This window comes from Canis lupus, chromosome 10, assembly GCF_011100685.1.
Source record: "Canis lupus familiaris isolate Mischka breed German Shepherd chromosome 10, alternate assembly UU_Cfam_GSD_1.0, whole genome shotgun sequence".
Lineage (NCBI taxonomy): Eukaryota > Metazoa > Chordata > Mammalia > Carnivora > Canidae > Canis > Canis lupus.
In genome coordinates this window covers 683564-710084 of record NC_049231.1, presented here as the reverse complement: position 1 = coordinate 710084, position 26521 = coordinate 683564, and the positions used below count along the sequence as shown (strand labels likewise).

General features: G+C 50.4%; 1 protein-coding gene and 2 long non-coding RNA genes across 13 annotated transcripts; 2 read left to right on the top strand and 1 right to left on the bottom strand.

The window, feature by feature from the left end:
• Nucleotides 1-1056: 1056 nt before the first annotated feature.
• IKZF4 (IKAROS family zinc finger 4) lies at nucleotides 1057-21336 on the bottom strand. Of its 11 annotated transcripts, none has more exons than XM_038549623.1 (9): nucleotides 21020-21327; nucleotides 16283-16333; nucleotides 15058-15152; nucleotides 9570-9670; nucleotides 8317-8577; nucleotides 7177-7344; nucleotides 3335-3484; nucleotides 2703-2834; nucleotides 1057-1817 (listed from the first exon to the last, which is right to left on the bottom strand). In XM_038549623.1, the coding sequence occupies exons 2-9, from the start codon at nucleotides 16301-16303 to the stop codon at nucleotides 1057-1059; spliced, it is 1689 nt and encodes a 562-aa protein (XP_038405551.1). In that variant the 5' UTR covers nucleotides 16304-16333; nucleotides 21020-21327. The 11 variants fall into 11 exon arrangements, with proteins under 11 accessions (XP_038405551.1, XP_038405548.1, XP_038405555.1 ...); XM_038549620.1 differs by lacking the exons at nucleotides 16283-16333; nucleotides 21020-21327 and adding exons at nucleotides 10948-11041; nucleotides 12785-12934 and having other exon boundaries at nucleotides 9570-9674; XM_038549627.1 differs by lacking the exon at nucleotides 15058-15152 and having other exon boundaries at nucleotides 9570-9674; nucleotides 21020-21336.
• LOC119873567 lies at nucleotides 5968-11974 on the top strand. The gene is made up of 3 exons (XR_005365282.1): nucleotides 5968-6111; nucleotides 9408-9504; nucleotides 11408-11974. It is a non-coding gene; the product is annotated as an uncharacterized LOC119873567 (long non-coding RNA).
• Nucleotides 12656-14947, top strand: LOC111097574. The gene is made up of 2 exons (XR_005365283.1): nucleotides 12656-12978; nucleotides 14136-14947. It is a non-coding gene; the product is annotated as an uncharacterized LOC111097574 (long non-coding RNA).
• Nucleotides 21337-26521: the final 5185 nt, after the last annotated feature.

Sequence of the window (26521 nt, the reverse complement as noted above, 5' to 3'; positions counted from 1 at the left end):
ACTCCGGGAGCCCCTGAGAGCCTAGGAAGGTCACTAGAGTGGAGAAGATTAGAGGTGGAAGAGAAGGAGAAGAATTTTAACCCACCCCCTTCCCATGCCCTGGTTCCCAATTAGGCACCTGTGGCTCCCAACATGTCAGAGACAGGACTGCAGACCTAGCCTTGGCCCCTGAGAATATAAAATTGGGGCACTCCAAGGAGAGAAAAACCACCACTGAGTAGACTGGCAGGTTGAAGAGAGTAGCAGTGTTGGGGGTTGTTTGAGGAGAGAAGATATAGATCACATCCCAGAGGGAGATTCCCACTATGGGCTTTGGGGAACTCATATTACTAGGGGCACGTCAAGAGGACCCTCAGTCCCACAGTGCCTGGGGAGAATTTCTTCAGCCCCTCCTACTTCCAAATGAGGGAATTCTTCATTTGTTCAAGCATAGTGCAAGCTGCCTAACGTGAGAGGGCACAAGAGGTATGGAGTACCAGGTTGGAGGGTCCCAGAGAGGAGATATAATGCCACAGAGCTAAGGTAGGGCCAGAGGGGGCTATGCCCGTCAAAACTAAAGAATCAGATAATGCAAAAGGTGAGGACTTCACACAAGAAGCTCAGAACTCTTAGGCCTAAGAGGAGCTTCCGACCCCGAGGGCTGTTAGAGAAAGCTGGATCAAAGAAAGAAAAATTAGGCCTAAATAAAGTGGGAGGGGACGGTGGTCAGGAGGGCAGGGGAGGGGTTGGGGGCTGTGGTGGTAAGTGACTGATACAAGGTAAGAGAAAAAAGCAAAAGAAAAATCAACAAATTATATTAATAAATAACTCTGAATATGCCGGGATGAGAGGAGAAGAGGAAAAGGAGAAACATAAGCGAAAAGGCCTGTTTCATCACAATGCTTAAATCAGTCAGGGTAGAGGAGACTACGTGAGGAGGGATCAGGGTCAAGGGTGAGGTCAGGTAGCCAGTGGTAGAGGCCACCAAGCAAAACTCCTTGGGATGTAATGGGGACAGAGCTAGACTCCTGTAGGTAGGGCAGGGGAGTGGTGGGCTGAGGGGAGGGCAGTAGGTGGCTAGCCCACCTTGTGTTCCCCCCGGACAATGTGGGAGGAGAATTCGTACCGGTCCTGGCTGTGGTAACCACAGATGTTACACTCGAAAGGGTCTCTGAAGCCATGGCAGCCCATGTGGATGGTGAACATGACATGGTCCAGAAAGAGGATTCGGCAGTGCTCGCACTTGAAGGCCTTCACGGGCTCACCACTCTCGCCCACCACCCGGAGCACTTCCTTGGAGGGGCCTGGGGTGCCCCGCAGTAACCCCTCCTGCGGCTTGGGGTCCTCTTTGGCGTAGGCAGGGCTGGGCCGGCCCACCACAATGGTGGGAGGTGGCTGGGGCGGGGGGCCCTGAGGGAGGGATACCACCCCCCCAACTCGATCTTCGTGGTTGCTCTCTGTATCTGTGGAGTCCTGGCAGCCATTGCTAGGGGAGGCCCCAGGGTCAGTCAGGGGGCCTCGGGCCCGGTAGAGGAGGGGGCCTCCATCAGCCAGGTCCTCGGGTCCCTCACCTGCTTCTCGGGACCCTGGAAGCTCTAGTCGACCGGGGAGGGGCTGCATCTGGGTGTAGACAGAGCTGATGACGGGTGTGAGTTCTGAGATGCAGTTGGTAGGTGGAAGGCGGAGGGGACGCAGATGCTCTGCCCCCACAAAGGCCAGAGAACCTCCGAAGCCAGGCTCCAGGCCATGATGTGCCACCAACTCCACATCCTTCTCATAGCCACCCGAGTTCACATCATAGGGGATGTCTGAGAGGCTGAAGCGCATCTGCTTTTCACCTGTGGAGGAGAGGCTCTCAGCAGAGCTGGGTTTGGAGACTGTCCTGAGCAGGATGACTTCTTTGTTTGCTTACCGTGGGGTGACTGACACATTATGTACCAGCCCTCATTCACTTCCCTCAAGGTCAGGACCTCTGTGGGGCCACTCCCCAATTCCAGGCTATAATCATAGGGAAGGACTCGGTCCCAGCCCGCTGATCTTTAATACTTCCTTCATTGCCCTTTATAAAGCTAGAGAGCGAACATCAAGGCCAGGGTGGGTGGACCCCATACTCACATCTCCTCCCTCTGAAAGCTGGGGCCCTTCTCTCAGTCCCCATAGGCTGGAGTCCTTGCTGTTCTCAAAAACAGAGAGAACCTGAGCTCCCTGACCCCCTCTTCTTAGCAGCACCACAAGAGCCCTCAACATGGACCCCTCTCCACCCTCTCGAGGTACCTTCTCCCTCTCTACTCCCCTTCTGTTCTGGGATAGGTTCTAAGCACCAGGGATGACCAGGTCACTTTCCCCCCTCAATCAAATCTCCAGATCCACCTGGTCAGATGGCCACCAGAGCTCAGATTTAGAGGATCTGTGGTTTAAAGCTGACGTCTCAAAAATAAATAAATAAATAAATAAATAAATAAATAAATAAATCAATCAATCAATCAATCTGACGTCTCGGGCAGCCTGGATGGGTGGCTCAGCGGTTTAGCGCCACTTTCAGCCCAGGGCGAGACCTGGGATCGAGTCCCACATAGGGTTCCCGGCATGAAGCCTGCTTCTCCTTCGGCCTGTGTCTCTGCCTCTCTCTCTCTCTCTGTCTCATGAATAAAATATAAATAAAATATTTTTAAAAATAAATAAATAAAATAAAGCTGACATCTCCTCTCCAACTGGACTCTTACCTACAAACTTCTGGGGGGTGGAACGCTTGCGTTTGGTGAGGCTATTGGCCAGCCGATCAATGAAAGTTGGCCGCTCAGAGGATGAGTGCAGCATGGAGTCTGGTACCATCTCCAGGTCACGTATCTCGTCACCTAGAGGGAAGGAGGTGAGGACAAGTAGCAGCAGCTGAATCAGGGTAGCATTGGCTCAGCAGCCTTAGCCTGGAGAAAATCAGCAGGTCAGTAGCCAAGGAAGGTCATACCCAATACCTGGAAAATTGGGCTCCGCCTACTTCCCCCTATCTAGAGTTCGTCCTAGCAACATTTCAGGTAATTTGAGGACAATTATATACATTTGACCCTTGGTTTTATACTTCTTTGTGTTCTCTCTCTCCCATTAGACTGAGGACATAGATCAAAACCTCCCTGACTCCTGGATCTTCCTGCAGCACCTACCACAGGGCTCTGCACTGACTTGGGAGTACTTGGCAGACTTACTGAGGGGGCTGTCCTTTTTCCACAGACCTCATCCCTTTGTCAGGGGTGGGGTGGGGTGGAGTGAGTGGGGGGTGGTGGTAGTGCTGGTGCTGAAACTATCCTCGTTCTGCACTTCCTCTGGCCCTGCCCTCGATGTCCCCACACGCCTGCCCTACCTGGTTGGCCAGCCAGAGCTTGGGCTTCAGTGCTGAGACTCTGTAGGTAGTTGTGGCACCGCTCTTTGTGCTCCTCCAGGGTACTCTGCTGTTTGTAGCTCCGGCCACAGTAGTTACACTTGTAGGGCTTGCCCACTGTGGGAGAGGAGACTGTAGGAGGAGAGAGGAGAGATATGGCGTTAGTTACTTCTCCCCGTGCCCGGGCTCTACGAAATCATCCAGGAGCAAAAATACACTGGCATGAGGAGGAAGGGATGTGGCTCAAGAGAATGCTGCTTTTCTTTCCTTCCCTAACTTCAGCTGCAGGCACAGACAGATAACCAAACCATGGAGAAGAGGACCAGTGCATGGTCCATGGGAGGAAAGAGGGGACCCGGGGCATATAGCCTTGGACTGTTGGTGGGCCTCTCGGTGCCCAAACTGCTGCTCAAAGGAAGGAGGGGCCAGGGGCTTTGTAGGGGATCATCCCTGACAGGCAGGCTGGCCCCACCCTAGGATCTCAGATTCTGGGGCCCCGACTGTGGTTTAACCTTTCCATGTGGCAGACGGGTGTAAGTGCTGTTGATCAGACAAGGGGATTTTTTGCTTATGACCTATCTGCTTTGGTTTGGGGGAAATTGGTGGGCTGGGGTGACAGAAATGAGAGCCCTTAGATCTGCCAGTGTGGGGAGGGGCAGTTTTCACTGACCTTTACTTGTACTTCTACCACCACCCCTAGCCTGGTTTTACCGCTTATTTTACTTTCTGTCTCTCTACCCTGAGAAACCAAGAGAGCCCCAGGTTTATCGCTGATAGAGAATTTCTGAGAAGAGAAAAAGAATAAAAGAATGGAGAGTGAAATAAAGGAGATGAGTAAAAGGAAGAGAACATCAACTTTGAGGGTCTTTTAAATTTTTTTTTTTTTTTTACAGATTTTAGTTATTTATTTGAGAGAGAATGAGAGCATGCACGTGAGAGAGCACAGGTGGTGGAGAGACACAAGCAGGCTGCTCATCTAGCAGCGAGCCCAATGCGGGGCTTGATCCCAGGACCCCAGGATCCTGACCTGAGCCGAAGGCAGACTCTTAACCCACTGAGCCACCCAGGTGCCCCTAAATTTTTTTAAAATAAAGAACAATAGGGATCCCTGGGTGGCGCAGCGGTTTGGCGCCTGCCTTTGGCCCAGGGCGCTATCCCGGAGACTCGGGATCGAATCCCACATCGGGCTCCCGGTGCATGGTGCCTGCTTCTCCCTCTGCCTGTGTCTCTGCCTCTCTCTCTCTCTGTAACTATCATAAATAAATAAAAATTAAAAAAAATATTAAAACCACCATTTAAAAAAAATAAAAATAAAATAAAATAAAGAACAATAAATAAATAAATAAATAAATAAATAAATAAATAAATAAAATAAAGAACAGTTATACAGATTTCGGTTCTGGGGTGCCTGGCTGGCTGAGTCAGAAGAGCATGAGACTCTTTTTTTTTTTTAATTTATTCAGAGGCAGAGAGAGAGAGAGGCAGGCAGAGAGGCAGAGAGAGCAGCAGGCTCCATGCAGGGAACCTGACATAGGACTCGATGCCGGGCCTCCAGGATCACGCCCTGGGCTGACAGCGGCGCTAAACCGCTGGGCCACCGGGGCTGCCCATTCTTTTTCTTTCTTTCTTTCTTTCTTTCTTCTTTCTTTCTTTCTTTCTTTCTTTCTTTCTTTCTTTCTTTCTTTCTTTCTTTCTTTCTTTCTTTTCTTTCTTCCTTCCTTCCTTCCTTCCTTCCTTCCTTCCTTCCTTCCTTCCTTCCTTCCTTCCTTCCTTCCTTTCTCTCTCTCTCTCTCTCTCTCTTTCTTTCTTTCTTTCTTCTTTCGATTTATTTGTTTGAGAGAGAGAGAGAGAGAGAGAGCAGGGGAGAGGCAGAGGGTTGCAGACTCGTTGAGCATGAAGCCCAATGCAGAGCTTGATCGAACCACCCTGAAATAATGACCTGAGCGGAAACCAAGAGCCAGATGCTCAACCAGTGAGCTACCCCGGCGCCCCTAAAGACAACTTTCGAGAGATGATATTTGTGAGAGGAGAGAGAAAAGTGAGAGAACAAGGTATTGTGTATCTTATTTTATGTATACTGCTACTATTGAGCAGGGAGACAGGAGAAAGTGTCTCCAGGAGGGTGGCAATGACTACCCCTCTGCCGCCTGTACATAGACACCTAAACTGGGCCTTGGTTCGACCTACGCCATTTTGATCTTGCTCTGTAAACCCTTGTACTTGGAGGATGAGGGGAATGCCATGGTCCCCATCCACCCAAGACTTTTGGGGAAATGGTTTAACATCTTGGAGAGAAGCCCCTTTTTTCTTATAGTGTATGTTCTATGCAAAGCATCTCAAGAGATGGGACCCAATGTTGTGCCTGTGTCTAATTCTGTCCCTAATAATCTTCTGTAGAACAACATCCAAAAGCTACCCCTTGGCCTTGGTGGTGGTGGTTCAATTCTAGGGACCAAGCCATCCCGGTTCCAAACCAGCAGGGGGAGCCGGCCCTTTCCTGAGGAAAATGAGTATGATTCTTGAGCATAGAACCTTGCTAGGGGTCCAGGAGGGCTGCAGAATAGCTTTGTGATGAGCAAATCTTTTTATTTTTTTTCCCTTTCTTCCTCAGAGCTTCGGTTTCCTTGTCAGCAAAATGAGGATAACACCATCTACCTCAGAATTGCTATGAGGATCACACAAGGAGACAAGCAAAATGCTTTGTAGATCATAAAGCCTGAATCGACGATCTTTCTCCTTTTTTCTCACCCAGCTCCAAGGTGAGAGAACCTAGAACAAGGTAGGTGGCTGGAAAAAGTGTGGGGAGGTGATTGCTCTGTTCCTTTAAATCTCAGCCCAAGAGAGTTTAGGAAAAGAGAAAAATAGCAAGGAAAATTGCCAAGGACAGATCCTACTAATTTTTTCCCCTCTGCCCTTCTTCCTGCCTTTTCCCAATCTTGAGCTCCTCCTTCCAGCCAGCTTGACTCCTGGCCTCTTCTCAAGGACAAGCAAAAGCTTAAAACTTAGTACGATGCTTCAAAAATGCTATCGGTCCAGCTGATCAGACCGATGCTGACTCAAACAGTCTTGGCTAAGGCTATGAAAACTGGGTAGTCCAGTCCCCTGGCACGGATCCAAACACTAACCTCCAGACACCCTCGTGACTTGTTCTTGCCTCTGGGAAGGTGACAACCTCTTGGGATGGGGAAGAGAGGCTTTTCCTGGGCTTCCTCTCTTCCTTTGGAGTTTGGAGGCCCGTGGATGTTTTTAGGAACCAGTAGGAAGTAAAGGAGGACAGACAGTGGTGGTCCAAGATCTCTGGTATTGGTACTGTGGAGGGAGGGGATGATGGTGATGGGCATGGGACCTCAAGCACATGGGAGTTTGAGGAAGGGTTTCCTGGTGCTCAGAAGTATGGGGGGGATGGAGCATGGATGGTTCTGGCATTAGCATGAACTTTAAAAAACAAAGGGCAGATGACTGTTAAGAGCCAAGAACGTCACCCATCACCCATGCTCCTTTTGCTCCAAATCACAGAGTGTGGCAGATGTAAAATATTTCATCAAAGAGTCCCCCAAGGGCAGCCCCAGTGGCTCAGCAGTTTAGAGCCGCCTTCAGCCGGGGCATGATCCTGGAGTCCTGGGATCGAGTCCCACATCGGGCTCCCTGCATGGAGCCTGCCTCTCCCTCTGCCTGTGTCTCTGCCTCTCTATCTGTGTGTCTCATGGATAAATAAAATATTTTAAAAGAGGAGAGAGAGAGAGAGAGAGAGAAAAGTCACTGAGCTCTATCTCCCAGGTATACTGAAGTCCCACTCCTCGTTTCCCGCCAAACAAGTCACTGACCCGAGTGTGTACGGAGGTGGCCCGTGAGCGCGTCACGCCGGCGGCAAGCATAGTTACAGAAGGGACATTTGAAAGGCTTCTCCCCAGAGTGTAGCTTGATGTGGCGCAGCAGGTTCCCCTTCTGGGTGAAGGAGGCACCACACTGGTTGCAGTGGAAGGGCCTCTCACCTGCAAGAGAAAGAAGAGATCTCTGAGGACCGGGTGTGAGGAATTTTGAAGGTTGAACCTCTTCTCTCACCCTCGGCCCCACCCTGCCTGAGGGAAGGCGCTCAGAGCAATTTCTAAGAGGCAGAGCTGTGGTATCCACACAAAACTCCTGCTTTCTAAAGATCCCTTGGGAGTAGTATTACCCTGGGAAGGTGTGGGTCAGGGACAAATGGCAGGGCAAAGGGCACCAGGCCTGGAACTCTGGGCCAAAAGACCATTAACCCCAAACGGAGCCCTATAAGACCCACTCTACCCCAGGAGCCCAAAGCCTGAGAAAGCAGAGAAGAGGCTTTTGTTTTCCTTTATTTGTTTTTGTTTATTTTTTGTTTGCTTAAATCTTGAAACCCTGAGGGCCCAACTAATACCCTGGAGTACTGTCCCCGTTAGACTCTAGGACCCTTCCTGAAGCTACACCATCCTCTCCCTCACCTCCTTCTCCCACCGAGAAAGGTATTGATTTTTCTTTTTAACGACAGCTGATGAAAGCACCAGAGAAGTACGCGTCTTGAGGGAAGCCAAATGCCATCTCCTCCTTTTTTCCATCAGCTGGAAAATGTGCTGGGAGAGACCCTTCCTTTTCTTTTTCTTTTTTCTTTTCTTTTCTTTTTATTATTTTATTTTATTTTATTTTATTTTATTTTATTTTATTTTATTTTATTTTTTATGATTGTCACAGAGAGAGAGAGAGAGAGAGAGAGGCAGAGACACAGGCAGAGGGAGAAGCAGGCTCCATGCACCGGGAGCCCGATGTGGGATTCAATCCCGGGTCTTCAGGATCGCGCCCTGGGCCAAAGGCAGGCGCCAAACTGCTGCGCCACCCAGGAATCCCGACCCTTCCTTTTCTGAGGCTACCCCACTGCAGGCATGGCCTCCTGTGCCTCTGCCTTTCCGGCCCATCCTGGGAGCTCCTCTGGGGCCCCCTGGCCTACTCACCTGTGTGGCTGCGCTTATGCACCATGAGTACATTGGGTCCGATACAGACCATGCCGCAGACATCACACTTGAGCTTGCCATTGGGCAGCCGGATGCCCCCGGGGGAGTGAGGCTCTGGCCCACTTCCATCACAGTAGCCCAGGGGTTCTGACAACGAGTCTTCCACGATCACACTGTCATCCTTTTCTAGGAGCCGCTCATCTGGCCCCAGCAGTCTGCTTGACTCCTCATCGCTGTACATCTCCACCTTGATGGAGTTGGCTGGAGGGTGGGATGGTGTTTAGGACAGAAACAGGCAAAGGGGGGAACCTGCCCGCAAACCAGAATGGTACTCCTGATGTGCAGAAGGCTTTCTCCCAGCCCTGAGACACGCAGGCTTTAAAAGAGGCCAACGACCTAAGTATCCTGGATGGTGATTTGGTAGTCCTGCCAGGACCTGAAACAACCTTTTCCTCCTATCCCACCACCCAGACGAACAGACTCTCAGAGAAAAAAGCTGGGGTACATGGGATGTCTTCTGTCCCACTGGGGAGAGGAGGAGGCCAAGGGGAACCCTTTTCTCCACTCTCTTGTCATTAAGAAAGATGTCTGGCTGGGCCCTGGGCAGGAAGCCAGCAAGTCACAGTGGCGGGAAAATGGTCCTAGGAAGACCAAAGAGATGGCAGGCTAAGAAGAGAGCAAAACTGGAAGACAGACATGGCTTGCGTTATCCTCCCCTCCCCATAAGACTGAACCCCTCTGTTCCCCTCCATGAAGATCTGGAGAGGGGGGTATGAAGGAGGGAGGAGCCACTGAGGAGAAAGCTTTGGCTCTTGCTCTGACCTACATTCCTGGCTATTCCAACCATTTAGAGAATGTCACAGATCTAGAGCCAGCGAGAAGAGGCAGGCATGGGGACCCTATCCAGGCAGGAGAATGGGGGCGGGTCACCAGGAGATCCCTCTTGTCTCTAGTTCCTATCTGACTCTAGTCATACTTATGGACTTGCTTCTCCAACTCCAGGGTTTCTCTTGGGAGCCTCTACCTTAATCCCACCCATGCCTCTTTCAATTCCACCTGAGTTGGGCAGCAACTGTCCCCTCTCCTTTCAGAAGGAAGACCTCAGCTGCTGAGTTCCTTACTGCTTCTCAGAGCTCTAAGCAGGAAACCAGAGGGAGGCAGCGATGGGGAAATGGCTGCCTATGGAGGGTGAGCTGGGGGCCAAACAGAAGCAGGGGAGCCTAGTGCAGGGCAGGGCAGGAGGCTGTACTTACCACTGAGTGAGCGGCTGGGAGAAGAGTGCTGGCTGTTGGGGGTGCTCACCGAGGGCCCCACTGGGGCCCCGAGGAACTCCTTCTCCAGAGATGAGTCCCCGCTACCTTGGAGGAGAGAACAAGGGGACAGGTGAAGCTGCGGCTGGGGCCTTTTACTGTCCACTGCCTCACCTCTTCAAAATTCTGTGATGCGTCACAGACATTCATCCAGCAGCCACGTACAAGGCAGCGTTGTGTGCTCAGCACCGTACCTTGCGCCCTTGGCAGCCTGGGTGCCCGGTGCGGGCTTCTGCGAGCTCAGTGGCTGCGCCTTGCCCACCCTACCTTTATCTAGGCCTGAGGGGAAGAGCATCACTGCCTGACGTCCACAGGAAGCAGGGCTGGGGCTGGGCGGGCCAGGGCCGAGAGGAAAATGGGGGCCTCAGGAGGGAGGCGGTTCAGGACAGACGTTCTTCCCTACTGTTCGTCTGCGGAGCCCCCAACACCAGATTCGGGATCTGCAGGAAGGGCAGCTGGAATGGTCCCTGAATCTAATGATAATAATAGTAATCATAATGATAGCCGCCAACATTGATCGAGTCCTCACTTTGTGCCAGCCACGGTTCTATTCACTTTAGATGAATTATCGCATGTAACGTTCACAAAGACCCCGTGAAGCAGGTGCCAATACTATGTTAATTTTGCAGATGAGAAAACTGAGGCACAAAAGAGGTTGTGTTACTTGTCCAAAGTGACATAGCTGATAGAGGTGGAACCAGGACAGATCAAAAACAGTAAGCACCCATGTCCTGGGCCACCACCTACACAGCCAGTTGGGAGTCACTGTTTTAGCAGAGGAGCGTTGGGCCCACCAGACCTTCTGAAATCAGCACAAATTTGACTACTCTAGAAAGCCCCTTATCTGATATGAATTCCAATCACATATTTACTGCTTGGTGCTCCCTTGACAGTAAAATATTTATTCTCAATATATTTGTTAATGTGTTGACAGATTGCTTTGTAAAAAATGAGTTTTAAGAGTTTTTGTATGTACCTCTAAAAATTAGTTAACATACATGAATATATGAATCAGGTCTTAAAAATCCCTCCTCCCCATAGTCTTCTGCACAAATTTATAGGTGAAATACAACACATGTAGGTAAACACACACATAGACACAGACACATCACATATGTAGATACACATAAAGAGAACATACCCACAGGGATAAACACACCCATAGACTTCTACAGTATCTGCTAACATGAACATGCATGGATGTGTACACACAAGCCTAAATATGGAAAAGCGAAAGAAAGAGAGACACAAGCCCTAAAATTCATCCCTAAAGTCCACCTATGAGTACTTTACCCAGTTTCCCAGCTATGTACATACTTACTTTCACAAAATAAAGATTCCATTATAAAATGGTTGGAGTCTTGGGCCTGAGGCAAGAAATCCGGAACACACCCTCCTGAGGGATCCCTCTCCAGCTTTGGTCAGTGGGAAGAAAACAACCACTCAGGACTTTGGGACCATTTCCCATTCATATCCTCTTCTAAAAGTCCCATTTCCCCCATTCGTTCCCATCAAAGCCTGAGGAAATTTGTTCACTATCTATAGAAAATGCTTTATAAATCAACACTGTGTTTTCCCGACTGGGGCTCTTTAGATGAGCCATGGTTATCTAGAAAAGTTGCCCAAGTCAGAACCATATACATATCATGAAGTAAGCATCTCAGAGTTGACGGCTGAGATGTGTAGACTCAGACCTAGTTTTAAAATATGTCTTTTAACCAATTGGTAGTGTTTGCTATGGCGAAAGGGACTAAAAGGGGCATCTCTTCATTCCTTTTCAGGTGATAGTGCTGACTTGCCCTGAATCACTTGATGTCAGTGATGGGGGAAGAACCGGGCTCTGGGTCCTGGTGCTGAGTCCTTGACCCTAAAACAATGAGTGAACTTGCTGGAAATCCCAACCTACTAGGCTGAGACTGCCTCTTGGAGCCAGGGGCTTGATACACAGGGGCACAGGGAGAGGGGAGGAATACGCTTAGAGGGATATTTAGGGGCTTTAAGAGGAAAACATCCTTTGTGCATTTCCTTATTAAGGCCTGGGAACAGGAGGAAGCACAGGTGCCTCCAGAGCCCCATCAGTAGTTTGAGACGCTCTTTGATGCCATGGCCCTCCCTGGGGAAAATAGGCTCAAGTCTGCTTTTATGGGGCTAATACATAAAAATGAATCTGTTTCAGGGGCCAGAAAACCTTTATGGGGACCCAGGGATTTTGAGTTCTACGGAAGGGTGAAGGGGCCTAGAGTCGGATTTAGGAAGTTCAGCAGTTCCTCTGTCAGTTCCAGAAACCCCAGGGAGGGAACTTCAAAAGCCTGGGACTCCCAAGAAATCCCAGACTGTCAAAGCCAAGAATTAAGGCCACTCTCAGGTCTCGGAGAAATTTCCTTGGTCAAAATCATCATATATTGACTGAACCCCCAGAGGGTAAAGCCAAATCATGAGGTTGACATCAGAGGAACAGGGAGGTGGGTACGGGGCAGAAAGGCAGGAGGGAGGAGAGAGAGAGGAAACAGGGCAATGTCCCACAGGCTCAATGTGTTGCACAGGCTGAGGAGACCGGCCCTCCACTCCTGCCACCCTTCCTCTATCCCTTCAAAGAGTGGCTGCCCCCAGGAAGGAGCCATGAGGTCCGAGGACCTCCACACTTCTCTGCTCGTCACCTAACTGCTTTCCCTGTCTTGACCATGGGCTCCAGGGGGGCAGGATGCTAACCTGCTGGCAGGAACAGTGGGTTCGATCGGAGAAAGACGCCCATCCCCAGCTCTATTGTGGGGAAGCGGCAGAGGGCCCTCGGATCTCTGCTCCAGGCTGAGGCATCTGCCGCCCAGGCTCCCCTGTTCCTCCACTCCAGCGCCCCTGCCCACCCAGGCTTGCCTCGCATGTCACCCCTGGCAGCTCTACGTCTGTCCCCAAGGCCTAATCAAGATGTCACCACGAGCTCCCACTGTCCAAGTCGCAGTCTTTGCTTAGCAACACCAAACACCCTTCCCGTCCTCCGCCAGTGTAAGGAGGAACGCCCCCTCCCCCGCCACACACACGCACACACACGCACACGCAGGCAGCCCCCATCCTCTCCCTGTCCCCGGCTCGGAGTTGCTGCTGAATCGCTCCCTACCCGGCGCCCCTTCCCCCGCCACCGGCCACCTCCTGCCTGAACTTACATTATCCTTCCCTCGCCGGTGAGACCCTGGGGTGCGAGCGCGGCCGCCGCCTTGGAAACGGCGAGGGAGCGCGGGTGGTGTGTGCATGTCTGCGGCTCGGTGGCAGGCAGGGGTGAGCCCAGCCACTCACCTTCCAGGAAGCGCGGATTCCTGGAAGTGAGGGGAACCGCCGTCATTTCGCAGGCAGCGGCACGGTGAGCAAGGGGCCCACGGCTGCAGCCAGCGGGGAGAGCTCAGCCCAGGGTGTGTGTGTGAGAGAGAGAGAGTGTGTGAGAGAGGGAGAGGGAGAGGGAGAGGGAGAGGGAGAGAGGGAGAGAGGGAGAGGGGGAGAGGGAGAGAGGGAGAGAGGGAGAGAGGGAGAGGGAGAGCGCGAGCGAGCGCACGCTTGGATGTGCTTGGGGAGGGGGCTGGAGAGGACGTGTGTGAGTGTGTGTGCGCGTGGTGGGGGGAGGCGAGGCTACAGCATCCCCTTCCCAAGCCGGTAAAGGGGTGGGGGTGGGGGGTGTGCACCGGGAGGGGGAGGCAGTTGCCCTCGTGCCCAGCAGACAAAGAGGAACTGCACAACAAATGCCTGAGAGAGGCAAGAGTGTGTGGAAGAGAGAGAGAGAGAGAGATGGATGGGCCCTCGAGGTGGGAGGGAGGAAGGGGGGCCCCCAGGGAAGGCCCAATCCTCTGCCAGCTGGGGAAGCCAAGGCCCCAGAGGTCACGGGGCCCAGGACACGGGGCAGCTTCAAGGCTCTCCGGCCGGCAGAGAGCCCCTCCCCCTCTAAACTCGGGCCCGTGCACTCCCTCCGCCCGGCTCCTCCGGGAGGGAGGTCGCTCTCCAGATCTGGGGTCTGGCCGCCCCTCCTTCCCAGCAGCCAGGACACCCGGCAGTCTGCTCTCAGGCTAGCGTCGTGGCTCGGTGGCCCCGAGGCTTTGCAGATCCCGGGCAAAATCGCGGTCCAGCCTCCCCACCTCCGCTCCCCTCCCCTCCTGAGCCCCTGGGGCCGGCGGCCGCAGACAGCGCTGATGAATCCGCCTTCGATTGAGACAAGGCCTCTGCTCCCTTCCCTTCCAGAGGAGCTGCTCACTGACGTGCTGACCTACTTTGGAGACTAGATTTTCTGATTCCAAGAATTTGGGGGAGGGAGGGGCCGTGAAACTTTGGGCTGCCTACCCCTGGATCCCTTTCTAAGGTTCCCTTAAACATTTCACAGTCCCAGAAAACTTGTGACAAGCATTGTTCAGTCAATTAATTGCTTGAGCTGGGTTTGAGCAACTCAGTTTCCTTTGAAAGATAGGGATGGGAGGTAGGGAGAGAACCTGTGTGGGAAGTTAGTGGACTCCTCCTTCCCGTTCCTCTCTCAAGACCCCAGGAGGAAGAGACCCTCACCTTTAGAGAGAGACAAGGGGGAGAAGATGGATTTTCTGAATCGGGTTCCACGAGGTGGGAAAATCTCTTTGAAGAACAGGAGAACATACCCCCTTTATCAGGTGGCCAGGTGAGGGAAGGCCACCTGGTGTGGAGACAGAAGAGCTGTGATGACCTTGAAGAGCCGCAGTGGGCTCCAGGACGATGTGCACAACGGCCTTGGCCTTGCCCGCTGCTTGCTTGCTGGCCCAGCAGAGATGGGTCAGTGACGGGCTCTCAGGCGTACCTCATGGGGACTGTCTCAAACATGCCCAGTACTGCAGGGGCTGCTTTTCACAACAGATGTTAGCCCTCCCTCTTCCCGTTCCCTAAGGTAGTTGCTGGCAGCTAGAATCCTCAAAACACAGGTGAGGGGGTTCTGGCCTCTACTTTCATTCAAAAACCATCCTGTGCAGAGGCTTCTCTTATCTGGGAAATGTCAACCTGCTGAAAGCAGGGAAAATTCGGTTTCATAGCACCGTGAAGCAAACCCCCTAAGAGGTTCGCCTCTAATCAACATTCTCCAGAGACTGAGCTCCATGGGATATCCCCGCCAGCCACTTTTCCAGCTTTTCATTTACCTGCGTTAGGGCAGGGACTGTTTTTAACTCCTCTAAGTGTTCCCCAGCAATAAAACAGGGTCTTGAGTGTGGTTGTTGCTCAGCAGTGGTTTTCTGGGTAGGCTTAAACTGAGCAGGAGATAGAAGGACTGGCTGGTTCCTCAGAAGGGCCAGGACTTTAGTTCCAATAAATCTTTTTCAATTAAATCAGTCCACTTGATCCTTGTCACTCTCCAGCACGTGGCAGGTATCAAATGCGTTTACCCGGTCCAACTCCTTCCCTCCTTACATGAGAAAGGGGGTCAGAGTCAATGTCTTACCTTACACTACTCAGGTGTTGCCAATGACTCTTATGTGTGTGTCTGACCCATCTTGCTATCATCCTTTGAACGTGCCCATAATTCCATTGGTCCCACTTCAGGGTAAAAAAAAAAAAAAAAAAAAAGCTATAGGTCATTTCTACAACGGTGCTTAGATTTCTGATGGGCACACACTCATCATGTTGAAACCCAATTCTGGCTTCCCTCACCTTTCATAATCATCTCCTGCCCTGACATTCTAATGGTCCAAAAAATGATTCCTTCTGTCTTGGAGATAGACTTTGTCTTAGGCCTTTCTCTACACCCTCAGAGAGGGAGCCAGATAAAGTTCCTCATTTCTTTTCACCTTGTTAAACTCTGAGAAGATCCTGATTAGTTTCATATCTCTAAAAGCCATTCATACTATGAGCAGCATGATCTCTTCTGCCTCAGTAAGAGTATTTGGCAGGTTTGAAAAGCCACGGCATGTTATAACCATGGAAAAGGACTGGGAGAAATGGGAACTGGGCTCTATATCTCTCTTTCAAAGGCTCTGTGTTGTTGGCCCACTGTCTGAATTCAGCCCATAGACAAGTTTGGCCTACTCCGTGGAACATTTTTTAAAATATTGAGTCATTACTCTAAAATGGAGACATTTCACATAAAATCTGGATTCCTGAATTCTCTTGAAAAATTGGAAGTTTGGGCCACACTGGATACACATTATGGAATGGCAATGACTGCTGGACACCAAGGAGTGTGTTCTCCAATACATGACTGTCCCCCATTCTCCTTTGCTCACTATCCGAACCTGTTTACTCATTTATATACCCACCTGGCTCCTCCAGGCCTTTGAGGTTGGAAACCCTGCTCCACTCTCTACCTGGCTGGGATGGAATATCATGTTTGGCCGGTATCCTCAGAGTTCTCCACAGGAGAGGAAACCACATCTTCCTTCTATCTCTTTGCTTTAAATCATTCCCCTCCAATCTCCACTGTGTTCCTCTCCTATTCCCTTCCCTTTACCTTCTTCCCCCAAGAAGTCTGGGAAGAGAATCACTATTTAGGGAATGCAAAATGACCCAAACAGATGCTCACTACCAAGCACTAGCACTACCAAGTGTGAGTGGCAGCTCTGTGGCTGGGGCACCCAAGGTCCTGTGCTAGGCTGAAGGCTCTCCACTCTGCTCCACAGGCAAGTGGGTGCTCCCAGCCCCTTACAATCAGAACGCACAAGAGGGCATACCAGACATATAGGAGCGGCCATTGCAGTCTTCTATGTCCATCTTAGAGTCTGCTGAAAGAGAAAAATAGCTGCTATTAGAAGCCAGATCTGGGAAAGGAGAAGGTTTCTCCCTGACATTCTAGAATTAGCAAGTTTGCTCCAACTCTATCCTACAGAAGAAAAACCTCCTACTTTGTTCTGATGAGAAAGACAATGTACCCCAACTTACAAACCCCAGGGTCTCCTCCCAACCCACAACTTCTGTGGGCTTCCCCAGCCTCTGGAGTGGAAACACTGTCTTACTCTAGAGTGGTCCCAGTTGTGTTGAGAGTAGACCCTCCTCCTGTAGGTGGAGCTGATGCAGTGAAAGGAGACAGGTTATAGCCCAGCCTTCTGGAGGCAAAGAAACCAGCCCCACAGAAGCCCTAGGCCTTGTTAAGGATGGGGTAGTAATAAGAGGAAGAAGCGGGATTCTGTCTCAAGGGATTCTTTTCCAGGTATGTAGGGGAGGGAGGGGACAGGAAAGTAGAAGATGGGGAGCAGCCCACCCCAGGTTCCATGAGGAGTCCTCTACTGAGACTATAATAAACAAATTAAACCTTTAAGTGGCTTCTCCCCACATTCTTGTCAATTACTTTGCTATGTTTATTTTTTTTAAAGGTGGAAGCCTGAATTTAAAAATGCAGGTTAGTCTATTTAAGAGAAGCGAGCAGTAATTGGCAGAGTATTAAACAAATCAAGAACTGAGAACAATTAAAAGTGATAATTTGCTCCAATGAATTATCTCCTTAGGAGCCTGTGGGAGGAGGAAAAAAAAATATTGTTGGTGGAAATTCACATACCTCCAAAATTGATTTCAACAGTCATCGAATGAAAAATAAATACTGTAGGGGCAGATCTGGGGGCATAAGAGTGGGGCAAGGGGAAGAACCTGAGCTGTCACCAGGATTTCTGATCTCTTCGAAGGATCTCTCTGAGGCAGATGGATGAAAATTTGATTTGCTTGTAATACTACACTGTGAGAGGCAAGGGTGGGGGATTTTGGAGGATGCACAGGGGGAAAGTATCTATTACCCTGTTTCCCCCTCCCCCAGGTCATTCTTGAAGACATCATACTCTTCTGAAAAGTCTCAAAAGAAAGCCTGAAACATGGACTTTCCTTCAATTCACAAAGCAGCTGTGCTTTCATTAGAGTCCTAGTCTCACCCAGGAAGCCTGCATATGGAAGAAAAAAATTACCTAAATTTATTTTCAACTCTTCACATTCTCCCTGGCATTGGACTGAGCTTTGGGATCAGACTGCTAGACCAAGCCACAATAATAAGTGGTTCCTTGAAGGTTCCCTTAGGGGTAATGATTAGAAGAGCCCAAGTCCACAGTGGTTAGCAAACTCATACCCTCTGGAACTAGCCATAGAACTTGTGGTGGGCAGAGATTCAAAGAATGAGGAAGGGCGGTCTGGTACTCATGGGGCCCCTTTCATTTCCGAATCATTAGCTCCATAATTGCCCTTCGGGATTTTTCAAAACTGCAAAGCTAAGATGTCACATGTGACTTCCCTTCGCACACACACACATGCACACACACACACACGCAGAAGAAGCAAGAGTGAGCAAGATTTCCTCCGTTTTCTGCTTGGAGAAACTGAGGCTCAGAGCAGTTAAATGACTTGTCTCAGGGCTCATGGTAAGACTGGAACAGGAAAAAGAACACAGGTCTTCTGCCACTCTGAGTTGTGCTCTTCCCATTAAACCATCTTTCTTCTTTTCAAAAGCCAGAATACTCAAGGCCTTCATGGATCTTCTTGCTTTTCCCTGGTTCTTTTTTTTTTTTTTTTCTTTTTCCTGGTTCTTTTTTTTTTTTTTTTTTTTTAATTTTTATTTATTTATGATAGTCACACACAGAGAGAGAGGCAGAGACATAGGCAGAGGGAGAAGCAGGCTCCATGCACCGGGAGCCCGACGTGGGATTCGATCCCGGGTCTCCAGGATCGCGCCCTGGGCCAAAGGCAGGCGCCGAACCGCTGCGCCACCCAGGGATCCCCACTTTTTCCTGGTTCTAATATCAATTAAGGCATCTTTTTCTTTCGTGTGACCCCCATGGGAATGGGGTCTGTTACTTAAAAAGAAGAACAAGTTGAGCAGGCTCTACAGGGAGAAATATGCTAATGTAATGTGTGTGTGTGAGAGAGAAAGAGAACACTAAGGAACCAGGGGCTAGATAAGCACTAGGTAGGCAGAACAGTTGAAGCATAGCATTCAGCTAGCACTGGCTCAGAAAGTGCATCTCATTCTTGGACACCCGCCCAAATGGTCCCAAAACAATTTCCAGAAGGGTCTGAAGGAGTTGTTTTCTGAGTTGGACTTTGTTCCTAGCAGTAAACTGAGCTCTTCTGCTTCTTAATTGCTCTTAACAGGTGCTCCATGACACATCTTGGGCAAAATCAGTGTTTGGCTGCCTCTAACACATCCACATGCCAAGTTGGTAACCCTGGAAGTGAGAGGGGATGGAGATTCTGCTGTTCCCAATCCTGGTATTCTAAGAGCCAGGAGCAAATCAGTAGACGCAGTTCACTGTTTGTTCAAGTCTCTAGGCAGCACATCCCTCCCAACCTTCCCACTCCCCGCCCCTCAAAGCACCTCCTCCCCTGCCTGGCCAGGCAGGCAGATCTTAGTGTCTCCTTAGAGGAACTGGGTCAAATTAGGCACTGCCAATTGGAGACATACCGCAGGGGGAGGAGGTATAAAAAGAGAGAAGTTAGTTACACAAGACAGGTTTGGCTCAAAGATCTTGGAAAGAAATCGGCTTTATAGCAACATAGGCGTCATTCAGTGATGGAGGTAGGCACATATGTACTGTAAATTCAGTTCAGTGAGCTGAGTACAAAGCAACTAGAAATAGCTAGTCTCCCAATTCAAAAGGAAGTGTCTCTGACGAGGGAGGAAAGGTTGGTCATTGTAACCTCCAGAGACAAAGGTTTTCTTCCTTGTTCTTTTGAATCCACTTGGCACTGTAACAAGAGTCCTCTATGGCCCTGGCTCTCTCCCATCAACACAATATCGCATTTGAACAGCAATGGGCAGGAATGGACATTCCTTCTAGACAGAAGATTTCCCACCACACTTCCTGACAAGCAACAAGTCACCAGCAATCCAAGGTCTGACTTCGAAGGGCAAGGCAGGCATCGGCTACCACCCCAACGTCCCATCTCCTCAAAAATATCCCCACAGCTTTCACTATTAGGTGACAAAAATGTCAGAAAGTCAAGTTGTCTCTATGTAGTGGCTCTGAAAGCCTGAAATAAGATGGACATCACAAGTATTTAAAGCTCTTCAAATCCTCTAAAGAATCCTGTTTGATCCAGTGACACTCCAAAATTGGAATTTAAAATACACTCCATGTGGTCTAGTGGGTAGAAAGGTAGTGAGGAGGACACTGTTGGGAAAGACAGTGGAGGTGGAGAGAGTGGCAAGGATCTGTCCCATCTTTTTCATTGTTGTTTCCCAACCGCAGCAAGGAGAAGCAGAGTTTTTTTGTTTTTTTTTTTTGTTGTTTTTTTTTAATCTTGTTTCCCTTAGGACCTGGGACCTGAAGTGGAGTACGGTGATTATTAAGACAGAACTGGGATCCCTGGGTGGCGCAGCGATTTAGCGCCTGCCTTTGGCCCAGAGCGCGATCCTGGAGACCCGGGATCGAGTCCCACATCGGGCTCCCGGTGCATGGAGCCTGCTTCTCCCTCTGCCTGTGTCTCTGCCTCTGCCTCTCTCTCTCTCTCTCTCTCTCTGTGTGTGTGACTATCATAAATAAATAAAAATTTGAAAAAAGAAAAAAAAATAAGACAGAACTTTCGGGGATCCCGTGGCACAGCGGTTTAGCACCTGCCTTTGGCCCAGGGCGCGATCCTGGAGACCTGGGATCGAATCCCAAGTCAGGCTCCCGGTGCGTGGAGCCTGCTTCTCCCTCTGCCTATGTCTCTGCCTCTCTCTCTCTCTGTGTGTGTGACTATCATAAATAAATGAAAATTAAAAAAAAAAAAAAAGACAGAACTTTCGGGGGACGTCTGGGTGGCTCAGTGGTTTGGCGCCTGCCTTTGGCCCAGGGTGTGATCCTGAAGACCTGAGATCGAGTCCCACATCAGGCTCCCTTGCATGGAGCCTGCTTCTCTCTTTCTCTGCCTGTGTCTCTGCCTCTCTCTGTGTGTCTCTCATGAATAAATAAAATTAAAAAAAAAAAAAAAAGACACAACTTTCGGGACGCCTGGGTGTCTCAGCGGTTGAGCGTTTGGCTCAGGGAATGATCCTGGGATCCAGGATCAAGTCCCACATCAGGCTCCTTACTGGGAGTCTGCTTCTTCCTCTATGTCTCTGCCTCTCTCTCTGGGTCTTTCATGAATAAATAAAGAAAATCTTTTAAAAGAAAAAAACAAACAAAAAACCAGAACTTTCTACCTGGCTAGGGGTGAGCAGTTCTGGTACTACAAGTAAACCAAACCCATAGCATCATCCCCACTTGTCTGTACCTTTGTGAACTGAATCAAATCAATAAAAACGTCACTGGTCTCGTTCTGCTATCAGGGCTTTGCAGAATTAAGGAGGGGAAAGAGGTAAATGGTTCAGGGAAGAGGTGGACTGAGGCATTGTCTGTTGTCTGACCACATACATGCCCCTTTTTAGGAAACAGACCTTGACATCTAGCAGTCTACAGCTCTGAAATGATCTTTAGGGTCAACCTAGTGCCCTCTGAAGGAAACCCACCAACCTTTTCTCAGCTCATGTGTCTGTCTTTACAGCAGAAAGATCTGGCTCATTTTTTCACCAGGTTGTAGATGGTGACCTTCTGTCTACATATAATGCAGATGAAGACAACTCGATTTCATTATCCAAGTGCCTGGGGAACAGTGCTGAGGGGATGAATTCCCCGGTCATCCTAGTAATGGCCAGTCTCTAAAATAAGAAGGGGTAGGAGCTGGAAACACAACACCTGGGAAATGGGAAAATATCACCTCATTGTCTCCTTTTAGATCTCAAATGGATGCATCTTTTCTCTTGTTCTTTGCGCTTCCCTGTCCTCCCCATGTAGACTGCAGAAGAGAGAGAAGGTTAAGGTTTACGGGTGGGAGGAGAAACAATCCTACTCCTCCCATGTCTCATTTTAGGACTCAAGGAACTAAGGAAAGGGCCAAACTAAACAGTTTAAATCACTAGGTGTGATGCCCATGAGATGATACTCTCTGGGCTTTTTGGAAATACGCTTGAGTGTTTGAGCCCTGTGTTTATAGAAAGTCACAGGTCACAAAGTCACTGCTATTCAGCTGTATGTTTGAGCAGGGGTGAGGAAAGTAGGGCAGCAGGGTTCAATTTGAACTTTATAATAATTAGTTTTCAAGCCAAAGATGTCCCCAAACAAAGTTAGCTCTGTCAAATGAAGTCTGAAATTGGAAGTCTCAATGAACTATTCTGACTGGGGTAGGGTAGCAAAAAGGGGGAAGAGACCAGAACAACTGCTTTTGGTGGCACTCCTGACCAGAGTCTCTAATGCATGCTGACTGAAAGGGCTCACTGCTGTTTGGGCTGGAAACATGTTTTGGGGCTCCTCTGCTAACAAAGAATCTTGCCCTGACAATCCAATTTAGTAAGCCTCTCTTCATGTGGAGCGCCTGGGGCAAGGATGTTGTAGGATCTGGAGGATCTTGGAGCCAGAATGGAGCTGAGAGATGATCACCAATCTCTTGATTTTTAACAGAAGATACTATGCTGAGTCACCCATCTGGTTAGCGACAGAATTAAGACAAATAGAACCCAGGTTACCAGCATGATAGACAGCCTTTCCACTACAGTACATAGTTAAACCTTGCCATGGTGGGAAGGTTTGGGGTCACCATGCTTACCTTCTTTCTCGGGTGTTGAAATGTATAATTTCGGGGGGTGCATCTCAATGACTTACATCCTCAAACTAGAAACACAGGTTTATGGATGGAAGAAAAAAATAATCTTCTCTTTCTCATGTCTCTTTTTAGAGAGTCTGAGCCCAGGGAAAATGCCAACCTAGACACTTATTAGGTCACTTTAAGGTAGAAACAGGGTCCTTGGGGCAGCCCGGTGGTTCAGCGGTTTAGCACCGCCTTTAGCCCAGGGCCTGATCCTGGATATCCGGGATCGAGTCCCTCATCAGGCTCCCTGCATGGAGCCTGCTTCTCCCTCTGCCTGTGTCTCTGCCTCTCTCCCTCTCTCTCTGTGTGTCTCTCTGAATAAATAAATAAAATCTTTAAATAAAAAAGAGAAAGAAAGAAACAGGGTCCTTCACCCAAGGATTACACAAGCATATGTATTCCAGCAGAGACTATAAAGTTGATGCTGGGACGCCTGGATGGCTCAGAGGCTGAGCATCTGCCTTCTGCTCAGGTCCTGATCCGGGATCAGGGATCGAGTCCCATATCGGGCTCCTTACGAGGAACCTGCTTTTCCTTCTGTCTCTGCGTCTCTCTCTCTCTCTAGTGTCTCTCATGAATAGATAAATAAAATCTTTAAAAACAATAATAAATAAACAAATAAATAAATAAAGTTGATGCTATTCCCACTGGTGGGGTGGGAGAGGACAGGCCATTCACATCAAAACTATCCTTTCTTAGATGCTTTTTCAGATAAACCTTGAAACTGTCTGTTTCCAATACAGAATCCACAAATCTGAGAAGAGGAGGCAAATCAAACAGCTTGGAATTCAGAGTTTCCTTCAGGCAGGGTCAAGAGACCAACAAAAAGAGGGAGTCCTGCTTGTGGCATTGTCTACACCCACAGGGCTCCACACTCTTTATTTGTTCCTATAGAGTAAAATGAGCCTAGAAATACCTGCCAACAATAACTTCTCTTAATTTTTCCTTGATTATTTTGTGTGGATGTTGAGGGAAGAAAGATGGCCAGGTTTCTTTTTTTTTTTTTAAGATTTTATTTATTTATTCATGAGAGACATGAGAGAGGGAGAGGGGCAGAGACACAGGCAGAGGGAGAAGCAGGCTCCCCACGGTGAGCCTGATACAGGACTTGATCCCAGGACCCGGGGATCACCACCTGAGCTGAAGACAGATGCTCAACCATTGAGCCATCCAGGTGTCCCATAAATTACCTATTTCTTCTTCTTTTTTTTTTTAAGATTTAATTTATTTATTCATGAGACAGAGAGAGAGAGAGAGAGAGAGAAAGGCAGAGACACAGGCAGACAGAGAAGCAGGCTCCCTGCATGGAGCCTGACGTGGGACTCGATCCCAGGTACCAGAATCATGCCCTGAGCCCCTGAGCCGAACCCGCTGAGCCACCCAGGCCGCCCAGGATGGCCAGTCTGGGAGAAAATAATTCCTTTGTGGATGTTAGTAGGAGGTAAAAGGTAGGATAATGTTCCTCCCACACTGGGAAGTACAAGCTGCAGATTTAAACTAAGAGAAAATAAAGAAGAAATGTTCAGTTGCATTTTCACTGGAAAGAAGTCAGGACTTCTTTCTGAGCCAAGTTCCAAAATGTGCTTTACCCTTAACCTACTAAAAGGAAGGGGATTGCCCAGAAGCTACAACTGTACTAACGAACTGCACTCAGTGGGCAACAAAGGCATCATATTTTGTTCTGGAGATCTCAGCATCTACGGAGTAGAGCAAGACAGGATTCTCAACCTGCCAAATTGAGGGCAGTTCCCAGCACCCTGGGAGCCACCCCAGAAGCTCCAGTGAGACCCATCCTGCTTCCCAATGGCAACACTATTTTCTTCTTTAAAAGACTTAAAGACTTTATTTTTATCTCATGAGCCACTCTTCTGACTATTCTCATGACCCAGGGAGCTGTTTGGCTTCTCTGGCTCTAGGTCGTTGTAGGGAAGGCTGAAGTTCCCCCACACAACGCAAGATTCAGGGAGGTACCACGGACCCATGGACAATGTGGGCTCCCCAGCGAGGCATTCTCACATACTCCTATCAAATAAGAAGCTACGTTTCCCAAGATTGTTTGATTGGCCTTGTCCTGGTCTTGTCCTTGGAATCTAAGTTATCTTTTTTTTTTTTTTTTTAAGATTCTATTTTATTCATAGAGAGAGAGAGAGAGTGAGAGAGAGAGAGGCAGAGACACGGGCAGAGGGAGAAGCAGGATCCATACAGGGAGCCTGATGTGGGCTCTGATACGGGGACTCCAGGATCACACGCTGGGCTGAAGGCAGGCGCCAAACCGCTGAGCCACCCAGGGATCCCCCAGAATCTGAGTTATCTTAAGTGGAAATATTGTGGGTCATTGGACACCTGTTTTTAATGCTTCCTAATAATACAAATATGTACCTTCACACAGGTAAAGTGAACAAGTAGCAGTAAGGGGAAAATAACAGGCCTCAACGGCCTGTTTGGCCATGATGATGGAAGGCCTAGAGCTGACAAGTGAGCAAGTCAGGAACTGAGCAAGATCACCACTGATGCTTTGAGCGCTCAGGTGGGGTATACTGGGACACAGGCGGAGCTCTGAAAGATGTCAGTGGGGGGGATCTATAGAACCATAAGAGTCACGACAGTAGACATTTTTGCTTATGAGAGAAGCGACTGAAGGGAAAGAAAGTGCACAAAACTTGACACAATGTGGTCGGTAATGCATCAGATCTTCCTGGAAGCAGAGTTAGAAAATTCTTACCTTGGAGAGAGAAATGGACCTTATTTCCTAAATATCTCATATCTAAAGATCTGTGTTCCATTACATTGCTAACTGCCTCCAGACAGGAAGGACCAATCACATAAAAATTCAAAAAGCATAGAGATCAAACAAAAATTTCAAAAGTGAGAATCTACAACTGTAGCAGATAAAAGCGTAAGAAAATAACTGGGGATGGGGCTACGCGAGGAGGTACATGGAGGCCTGTTTTACTTCCTAAGGGCTTCCCAAGTCTCTCTCCCTGGAGTTGCCAGCCCCGGGGCTTCCTCGGTTACACTTCTTTCTTAGGACTCCTCTGCAGTGAGTCGCTTCCTTCCCAGGGAGGCACCTGCTTCTCGGGCCCCCTAGACTCCTCATCCTACAAGGTGTAGGGTGCCCTACACAGCACTTCCCACTTCCACTCTAAGTTTCCCTCTACCTCGGTGCTGCCATTCTGCTCACTGCCTCCCAGACGTCCCCACCTGGGCCCACGTCCTGCTCTCTAACCTGACCCCCCCCCCCCGAGACGCCCCGTGGCCCAGGCACCCCCGCCGAGCAGCCTGCGCACCCGCTCCCGGGCGTCCTCGGTCCTCTCCCCTGACCCAGCCCCTGCCTTCTCAGGACCCCTGGCCTCCGTGACCCTCCCCTAAACCTTGAAGCCTCGCGCCGGCCTCCCCCCCGGCCGGGCCAGCTTCTCCCCGAGAGCCACGCCGACCGGGCGACCCCCGCTGCCCGGGCGCCCCCGTCTCCCCTCACTTCACGCCCAAGCCCCTCAGGCCCCGCCCCCGGCGGGCGAGGCCCCGCCCCCCGCGCCTCGTCCAAGCCCCGCCCCCCGCTCACCTGAGGCAGCTCCGCGCGCGCGCAGGCTAGGGGGGTGTGGGAGAGGGGACGGTGTCGGGGAGGAGGGGGGCGGGGCGGCGGGGGGCCCCCACTCTGGCCCGGGCGGCCCAGCGCGGGGGGAGCGGGGTCACTAAGGCGGCGGCAACCGGGCCGGGCCCGAGGCCCGCGCGCTCTGCGGCGGCGGCGGCTCCATCTCCATCAGCGGCTTCACCTGAGGAGGGACCGGCCCCCCCCCTCCGCCCCCCCCGCCCAGCCGGCCCCCTCCCCCGAGCAACTTCCGGTCCCACTACCAGGCGACAGGCGGCGTGGCCGAATACCGAGCGTCCCCGAGCCGGGGAGACTGCCGGGGAAAAGGGAGACGAGCTAGGGGAGAGCAGCCGAGCGCCGAGAGCTCCAAGTCGGAGACGCGCGCTCGCCCGCGGAGGGGCGCTCGGTGGTGCCCCTTGGCGGCGCCCCCGCGCCCCGGCACGGCCGTCCCTAGAGCCGAGGGTTGCCCCGCCCGTACTAGGAGAATACTGGTTTTAACCTCTGAGCGATTCTCTGCCTCTCCTGCGAAGTGCAGGAAGGGGGAGGCGCAGGGAGGAGCTTCATAATGTCAATTTTTAAGACCGCTCTGGGAAGTCTTCTGGGGCCGGTCACCTGAGCAACGCTAACCGGCGCGGGGCGCGGCAGGGAGGGAAGTCCCACTTCTGCACGTCCCTGTACCTGCTTCCCTGCCCCGCTCCCTCCCCACCTTGCTCTGGATCATCTCACTACATATCCCAGGGCCAGT